The sequence below is a fragment of the Palaemon carinicauda genome, chromosome 26 (genome assembly GCF_036898095.1).
Source record: "Palaemon carinicauda isolate YSFRI2023 chromosome 26, ASM3689809v2, whole genome shotgun sequence".
NCBI lineage: Eukaryota > Metazoa > Arthropoda > Malacostraca > Decapoda > Palaemonidae > Palaemon > Palaemon carinicauda.
The window spans coordinates 61,829,445-61,839,444 of NC_090750.1; the positions used below are offsets into that span (position 1 = coordinate 61,829,445).

At 35.5% G+C, this 10,000-nt stretch overlaps 1 protein-coding gene across 1 annotated transcript in view; it reads left to right on the plus strand.

Annotated features, from left to right (window-relative positions):
• LOC137619945 (keratin-associated protein 16-1-like) overlaps positions 1 to 10,000 on the plus strand; it is a 13,607-nt gene that overhangs the window by 3,563 nt on the left and 44 nt on the right. Inside the window, exon 2 of the mRNA XM_068350227.1 lies at positions 9,555 to 10,000. This exon is cut by the window's right edge and continues 44 nt beyond it. Within this exon, the coding sequence (XP_068206328.1) occupies positions 9,555 to 10,000 (446 nt within the window). The remainder of the gene's footprint in view (positions 1 to 9,554) is intronic.

Here is a 10,000-nt window from a genome sequence, read left to right on the forward strand (position 1 = left end):
GCCAATCAAAAGCAATTTAGGAGTTTCCGTGATATCAGCTGCGGATATTTATCGTCAGATCCAAAAATATCGCATTGGCCAATCAAAAGCAGGATAGGAACTTGGATGATATCGGCTGTGGATATTTACCACCAGATTCTAAAATATAGGCATCGGCCAATCAAAAGTAAGAAAGGAGATTCAGTGATATTGGCAGTGGATATTTACCGTTAGATCCGAAAATATAGGCATCGGCCAATCAAAAGCAAGATAGGAACTTGAATGATATCGGCTGCGGATATTTACTGTCAGATCCAAAATATAGGCATCGGCCAATCAAAAGCAAGAAAGGAGATTCAGTGATATTGGCTGTGGATATTTACCGACAGATCCAAAAATATAGGCATCGGTCAATCAAAACTAAGATAGGAGCTCTAATGATATCGGCTGTGGATATTTACTGTCAGATCCAAAATATAGGCATCGGCCAATCAAAAGCAAGAAAGGATATTCAGTGATATTGGCTGTGGATATTTACTGCCAGATCCAAAAATATAGGCATCGGCCAATCAAAAGTAAGGAAGGAGATTCAGTGATATTGGCTGTGGATATTTACCGCCAGATCCAAAAATATAGGCATCGGCCAATCAAAAGTAAGGAAGAAGATTCAGTGATATCGGCTGCGGATATTTACTGTCAGATCCAAAAATATAGGCATCGGCCAATCAAAAGCAAGAAAGGAGATTCAGTGATATTGGCTGTGGATATTTACCGCCAGATCAAAAAACATAAGCATCGGTCAATCAAAAGTAAGATAGGAGCTTCAATTATATCGCCTTTGGGTATTTACGGCTAGATCTAAAATATAGGCATTAGCCAATCAAAAGCAAGATAGCAACTTCATTGATATCGCCTGTGGATATTTACCACCAGATCCAAGAATATAGGCATCGGCCAATCAAAAGCAAGATAGGACCTCTAATGATATCGGCTGCGGATATTTACCGCCAGATCAGAAAAAACATAGACTATAAATCCATGTCGTCAACCCTAACTAAAACTTACAATTCATTAAAGTAGTCAAGCTAAACGGTATGAAATCCACATCTAAATCTAAAGGTCAAGACGATTAATCAGATTAAATGTAAGCAGAATACAAATCACCTCATCAAATCCCATGAAAGCCTCCCCCTCCCCCCCCTACCCCCATCCAGAATTCCTCCAAAAAACCTGATGGAGAGTGATAGCTGGCGGCCGAGAGGTTTTCCATCAAGGGTTATTACTAAATGGGTGTGGTCCACTCTTTCCATTTTGGCTTGAATGCCTCTTTCGTCTTACACTTCTTTTCTCTCCTCTTCCTCTTATTCTTCTCCACAGTTTATGGTTATGTCACCTTTCACTGAAAGGACGTCGGTTCTTCAATCTTTATCAAAAGGTTAACGTTTGTGAAACTATCACAAAGAGAGAAAAAAATAACAAATATAACATACATAGCACCAACTGAATGTATTAGAAGAACACTATTTCAGCAAAGGAAAATCGAGGTTGAATTAAAATAAGAAAAAAAAAATACTAAAAATTCTTTTAAAAACAGATGAACAAATTGGGCTTCACACAATCTCCTAAGACTTGTCAAAATTTTTTCTTAAAAAACTGATGAAGAAATATAAGAAAAATAGCCTTACATAAAGATGTCAAAAGTCTTAATATTGTTAGAGCAGGACTATACCTCGCGTGTACATTCTAACTCCTTTCTCTTAAAGAAAAAAAAGATGCAAATTTATTAAAGATAGCCCTACATCACAGAGACAAATAACTGATATAACACCAACTGAATGTGCTAGAAGAACAATATTTCAGAAGAAACAAAGGGAAATCGAGGTCAAATTAAAGTAAAAAAAAAAATACTAAAAATACTTTTAAAAACAGATCAACAAATTGGGCTTCAAATAATCTCCTAAAACTTTCTGTTGTTCATTTATCTCGGCCATTAGCGAAACACCGACCTTTGTGTCTGTACAGCTAAAAAAAAACAAGATTCATTTCAACATCAGTGCCACATCTGATCTTGACAGGTAAAGGTATATACATTTTCTGAAATTGGATTTTTCGGGATCTGAGATCGAGAATTTTCTTCTGATATTTCTGAGGGCGATTTCAGATTCCCAGATTTATAAACTGTTTTCTAAATTCCAAGGGAGGCAAAAGAGTTTAAACATGTTTTTAGATTTAAAAACTGTTTTTTGAAATTCCAAGGGAAGCAAAGAGTTTAAACATTTTTTTTTTCAGATTTAAAAACTGTTTTCTAAATTCCAAGGAAAGCAAAGAGTTTAAAAATTTTTTTCAGATTTAAAAACTTTTCTAAATTCCAAGGGAAGCAAAGAGTTTAAAAATGTTTTCAGATTTAAAAACTGTTTTTTGCAATTCCAAGGGAGGCAAAGAGTTTAAAAATCTATGTAGAACACACACACACAAACACACACATCTTCCTTATATAATAAAGAGCAAGTGTCTAACATTATTTATGAATATATATTTCTTTCCGGTCACGATAAGCTGCATTGCCAGGTATATAAATACTCGGCCTCTCTCCGTCCCTCGGACAGGGGAAGAGGGAGTAATCATACCCTTGTGAGACTTGGTACTCCGAGAGGTACACTAGGAAACCACAATCTCCCACCAGGGTTCGATTCCCGGCTGGTCAGATGCTATTGTCTTTGAGTGGTTTCGCCTCGAGATCCTGGGGTCGGTAAGGGAATCCAGACATTAATGTATTGTAATGTATGGCTTATTTGAATATATATATATATATATATATATATATATATATATATATATATATATATATATATATATATACATGTATATATATATATATATATATATATATATATATATATATACATGTATATATATATATATATATATATATATATATATATATATATATATATATATATATATATATATATATATATATATATATATATATATATATATACCCAACAAGTCCAGAAAGTCTGCCGCTAATCCATTTGGCCGTGCATCACTTGAAGTACGTCCAGAAGGTGGTAGGTAGGTACTGGAAGGGTTCGTGCAAAGGGGTGGAGGAGGAGGGGAGGAGGAGGAGGAGGTGGTGGTGGTCTAAGGGAAGGGGTTTATGGGGGGGAGGGATAAAACCTTCGTATTAAGAGGGAACATTGTGGGGAGCGTTCAGGAGCGCAATAAAGGCTGTTATCAGAAGCCGTAGTGACGAACTGCCCTGCCTCACGCTAAGGCACTAGACAGGGTTGCCAGGTTTTCCAAATGAGAAAAAGGCCAACGTCTGATCGACTGCAGCTTTAAAAGGCCAACCTACTAGTAGAAAAAGGCCGGAAATATAGCATCTAAGGCTAGCCAATTATTTAAAAAGGCCAAATTTAGGTCTCTAGTATTATTATTATTATTATTATTAACTGCTAAGCTACAACCCTAGCTGGAAAAGCACAATGCTATAAGCCCAGGGGCTCCAATAAGGAAAATAGCTCAGTGAGGAAAGGAAAAAAAAAAGGAAAATTAAATTTTTAAGAAGAGTAACATTAGAATAAATATCTGCTATATAAACTATTAACACTTTAACAAAACAAGAGGAAGAGAAATAAGATAGAATAGTGTGCCCGAGTGTACCCTCAAGCAAGAGAACTCTAACCCAAGCCAGTGGAAGACCATGGTACAGAGGTTATGGCACTACCCAAGACTAGAGAACAATGCACAGGAAAAGGCCAAATTTGGATTTTTTGGCTCAAAAAAGGTCACCTTGCAACCCTGACTACCAACGTTTTGTCAAAAACCTTTTTGTGTGTGTGTGTGTTTGTGTGTGTGTATGTGTGTTATCGGTGTTTCTCCTTTGAGTAGGAGTTTTCTCTCCCTTTTTATCTCCCCAGGGAGGTTTTTAGGAACAAGAGATATATTGGGGAAAGCAAAAGGCGGTAATTACAATCGATAGGAGAGCGGTAGGCCCTCATCAAACTCTTAACCTGGAAGAGTGACAAATGAAATGCTCTCTCTCTCTCTCTCTCTCTCTCTCTCTCTCTCTCTCTCTCTCTCTCTCTCTCTCTCTCTCTCTCCTCGTAATTTTTGCTTTGATGAATGAATGTGCGGTTTGTCGGAAAGAAAATTGGCTATTTGCCTTACTATTATAAAATAGAAATGGCGAAATGTTTCAAATATATATATATATATATATATATATATATATATATATATATACTGTATATATATATATATATATATATATATATATATGTATATATATATATATATATGTGTGTGTATATATATATATATATATACATATATATTAGTGACCAAGTTCACAGATGATGGACGAAAGCTCTAAAAGTTTTTTGTAATATCTATAAATATACACCTAGTGTTCATACACGTCTTACATCATTGTGGAACCTTATCAAGATAACAAGGAAGTACGACATTGTACTTGTTTGTACCATATATATATATATATATATATATATATATATATATATATATATATATACATGTATATCATTTTCTTCTTATTCTTCCAATTCTCTCTCTCCCTCTCTCTCTCTCTCTCTCTCTCTCTCTCTCTCTCTCTCTCTCTCTCTCTCTCTCTCTCTCTCTCTCTCTCTCTCTTCTAATAGTTTAAAAAAAACGCATTTGAAATTGATTGATAGATTAAAATTATTCGAGCATTTTGACACCACTTTATAAAATTACAGCCAGGATAAGATTTCCATTTTCATTACATCCATTATTTCCAAAGGAAAATAATCTATTTACTATAGGCATGTTATTTTGGAAAATATATTTTCCTACAGAGTATATTTTCGTTAAGCATACCTTCATGATGAGCAGCCATTATCGAAAAGTCATTTTTCACAGCGGCCCATATTTTTTTTTAACGTTACCTTTTTTATTTTTTTTTCTCCTTACATTTCTGGGAAAATTATTGTGTGAGGCTAATAAGATTTCCCGCGGAACATTAAATGCACTCTGGGCAAAAATGCCTAAAAGGATTTCTTGCCAAAAAACAACTGCCTTTTAAAGCGAAGGGAAATTTAAAATCTCTTATTTTTTTTTTTTCTTTTTTTGCGGCAAAAGACTTGTCAACATTTTCGCTTAAATATCTGATGCAGAAATATAAAAAATAGTCTTACATAAAGATCTTAAAAGTCTTAATACAGTATTGCTAGAGCAGGACTAGACCTCGCGTGTACATTCAAACTCCTTTCTCTTAGAAAAAAAAGAAAAAAAAGATGCAAATTTATAAAAGATATCCCTACATACAGATTTCTTAATATTATCGTCAAAACAGATATATATACTTAATATTGTAGTTAAAAGAGGACTATGCCTCGCTTGTATATTCCAACCCTCTCTCTTAAATAAGAAATGATGCAAATTTAAAAAAAAAAAAAAAAAAAAATGCAAATTTATAAAAGATACCCCTACATACAGATTTCAATAGTCTTATTATTATCGGCAAAACAGATCTACTTAATATTGTAGTTAAAAGAGGACTATGCCTCGCTTGTACATTCCAACCCTCTCTCTTAAAAAAGAAATGATGCAAAAAAAAAAAAAAAAAAATTAGCCCTACATAAAGATTTCAATAATCCTAATAATGTCGTCAGAACAGGACTACTTAATATTGTCTTCATAAGAGGACTATGCCTCGCGTGTGCATTCCAACTCCTTTCTCTTAAAAAAAAAAATGATGTAAATTTATATATATAAAAAAAACATAGCACTACATAAAGATTTCAATAATCCTAATAATGTCGTCAGAACAGGACTACTTAATATTGTCTTCATAAAAGGAATATGCCTCGCGTGTGCATTCCAACTCCCTTCTCTTAAAAAAGAAATGATGTAAATTTATATAAAAAAAAAACATAGCACTACATAAAGATTGCAATAGTCCTAATAATGTCGTCAGAACAGGACTACTTAATATTGTCTTCATAAGAGGACTATGCCTCGCGTGTGCATTCCAACTCCTTTCTCTTAAAAAAGAAATAATGCAAATTTATATAAAAAAATATACCCCTACATAAAGATTTCAATAGTCCTAATAATGTCGGCAGAACAGGACTACTTAATATCGTCGTTAAAGGAGGTCTATGCCTCGCGTGTGCATTCCAACTCCTTTCTCTTAAAAAAGAAATGATGCAAATTAAAAAAAAAAAATATATAGCCCTACATAAAGATTTCAAGAGTCCTAATATTGTCGTCAGAACAGGACTACTTAATATTGCCTCGCGTGTGCATTCCAACTCCCTTCTCTTAAAAAAGAAATGATGCAAGTTTATATATATATATATATATATATATATATATATATATATATATATATATATATATATATATATATGTATATATATATATATATATATATATATATATATATATATATATATATATATATATATATACAAAACAGCTCTACATAAAGATTTCAACAGTCCTAATAATGTCGTCAGAACAGGACTACTGTGCTTAATATCGTCGTTAAAGGGAGACTATGCCTCGCGTGTACACTCCAACTCATTTTATATCAATTCTGATATCACAAGAATGAGTCATCTTCCCAGAGGACACAAGAAAGTCACCCCCCCCCCCCTCCTACATCAGTCCCTTCATACAGACGTTTGTGACTCTCTAATTAGATGATGAAAATAAGCCTCGGGGTAGCTACAATTGAGGTCATTGGTACTTCCTTACCGTGGATCGTGAGACTTCTAAGTTTCTTAATCCTGAAGCTCCTAGCTTTTCTTTTGTCGAAATCTTGATTGATGTGGTAGCGCCCCTTACTGGTGATCTGTTCACTCATCAGTTGAATATCTAGATTTTTAGAATGATTTATTGTTAATTTATTCTCATCATTTATTTATTTCCTTATTTCCTTTCCTCACGGGTATTTTTCCCTATTGGATCCCTTGGGCTTATAGCATCTTGCTTTACCAACTAGGGTTGTAGCTTGTCTAATAATAATAATAATAATAATAATAGAGGAAGATTTTCAAGGTTGTGGTGGCCGATGCGGTAACGTCCCTGACTGGTGATTGCCAGACTGGGGTTCGAGTCTTGCTCAGACTCGCTAGTTTCTTTGGTCATTGCAACTTCATCATCCTTGTGAGCTAAGGATGGGGTGTTTTGGGAGCCTATAAGTCTATCTGCTGAGTTATCAGCAGCCATTGCCTAGCCTTCCTTGGTCCTAGCTTGGCGGAGAGGGGCCTTAGGCGCTGATCATTTGTATATATGGTCAGCCTCTAGGACATTGACCTACTCAATTTGGCAATGTCACTGTCCCTTTCCCCACCCATTCATGAGTGGTCTTTATAGTCGCTTTGCACACGAAGGTCTTCAAAGGTAATTGCTGGTGGCTGCAGATTAGTGTTTGCTGGTAGTGATTATTTAATTGTTACAAGCACCAGTGGCAGAGGCTGGTTGTGGTAGCCTATGGGAAATGTCCCTGCTCGAGACCCGCTCAAGTTCGATAGTTTCTTGTAGTGTCTGCAACCTCATCTTGTGAGCTAGTGATTTGGGGTTTGGGGGAGCCTACAGGTCTACCTGCTGATCATCAGCAGCCATTGCCTGGCCCTCCCTGGTCATAGCTTTGCCCGCTCAAGCTCGATAGTTTCTTGTAATGTCTGTAACCTCATCTTGTGAGCTAGTGATTTGGGATTTAGGGGAGCTTACGGGTTTACCTGTTGATCCACCAGTAACCATTGCCTGGCCCTTCCTGGTCCTATCTTCATGGAGAGGGTTTTTTGGCGATGATTATATGTACTGCATATATGGTCAGTCTGTAGGACATTGCCCTGTCCGTTGCCTCTGCCATTTCGTGCGTGACCTTTAAACCTTTAAATGGGATAAATCTCTCCACTAAGCATTTTAGACAAGATTAAGGTGATAACACTATCATATAAACACTGTCAGCACCCAACCCCCTCTCCACCGACGGTAGGACCAAGGGAAACCAGGCACTTGTTTTTTGATGATTCAACAGACACATTGGCTCACAGCGACAGTTTTGAGCTTTAGACTGACACGGTAGGAGGTATAATTGGTATCACACAGATACCACGAAGCATATCGTTATAAAAAAAAAAAGTTACGAAAATAATGATTTGGAATTTTTTCTATGGGAGATACTAGTTCAATCATACTTTGGCTCTTACAACTTCAGAGTACTTGAAGAAATGTGTTATTGATTAAAAAACTGAAAGAGATCATTTAAAAAAGAGAAAAAGAGAAAAGTTTAGTTTAAAAAACTGGGTAACTTATCTCGGTATAAATGGAAATAACTAGAAGAAAGAAAATAAAAAAATTAAAATAAATAATTGAAAATCGTGTAATTCCTAAATAGAATCGTGCGAATATTAGATATATAATTGTATATGAAAAAGCAAAAAAGAAAAAAAAATACCCATTACTGAGATCACATGAATAGATAATCTAAGTAAAATAAAGTATGAAATAATAGACCAAACGGTAGCAAGTAATAATAGACGAAAGGGATTATTAAACAAAAGCTTATGTTCATCGAACGATATTGTGGAAAGCAAATAAAAAGATCTGGAAAATAATGAAAGTGTTTAAAACTGGTTAGAGCGAAAACGACTGATATTTCCAGCCATTCAGTATTCATGATCTTGACCTTTATAGCTTTATTCCACGCGAACAAAGCCAGGCCTATGAAACTCAGACAACGATAGAGTCAGTTATGAATTAAGTTGTTAAAGGAGCAATTTGTCATATCAATCATATTTTTCATTCATATGACAACCTCGATATGAAAGACATGATGATAGCTGTCTCATGACGTCATGCACGGTAGGAATACCTCGTAATTAATGATGCATTACTGTGAATTACCAGCAATTAAAGATGAGTTATGGTCCCTTAAGGAGATAGAAGATGGATGTTAATGTACACTCATTAGGCAAGGAAGAAAAATGCTACAATTTTCACGTTCTTCATTCTTCTGTAGCTCAATAACATCCCTTTTTCAAAAGGAATACAGTCATTTATTATCCTCAAATAGGTCTGACTCATATATCTAACAGCTCAAGCATTCCTTCTCCAATTATACGTTCGGAGAATTCCGTCAAATCCAAATGTAAACAAAGTAATGCAATGCAAATAAAAAGCAAACAAAAATACTCCAAATAGCATAAACATCTCCCCTACCCCCACCCCCCCTAAAATAAACACGTTCCGCACCATTACTGGGGGTCATTTTTCATACCTGCGAGGGTTCTAATAAAGTTATTAGCTGTCATTTTGCATGATCCTGACACTTGTGAAATGGTGAGTATTATGGAGCGTCTCCTTTTGTCAGAGAAGGTCTCGCCTCCTTTGCCTAATGGCAGCAACGTTTTCGTGATAACGTTTTGACACGAATTCTGGGGTTGCCAAGGACCTTTGGGAATTCTCTTCCGGTTGGGGTTGAGATAGGAATACATTAAACACAAGAGGATCCTCTCAAATAGAAACAAAGCAATCTTAAAAACCAGTTGCTTTGACAAAGCACTTTTTGAAAACAGTTGCTTTGACAAAGCAGTCTTAGATACCAGTTGCTGTGACAAACCACTCTCAGAAAACAGTTGCTTTGACAAAGCACTTTTAGAATCCAGTTGCTTTGACAAAGCACTCTTAGAAATCAGTTACTTTGACAAAGCACTCTCAGAAAGCCGTTGCTTTGACAAAGCAATCTTAGAAACTACTTGCTTTGACAAAGCACTCTTTGAAATCAGTTGCTTTGACAAAGCAGTCTTAGAAAGCAGTTGCTGTGAAAAATCAATCCTAGAAAGCAGTTGCTTTGACAGAGCAATCTTAGAACCCAGTTGCTTTTACCAAGCAATCTTAGAAACCAGTTGCTTTGACAAAGCAGTCTTAGAAACCAGTTGCTGTGAAAAATCAATCTTAGAAACCAGTTGCTTTGACAGAGCAATCTTAGAAACCAGTTGCTTTGACAAAACAGTCTTAGAAA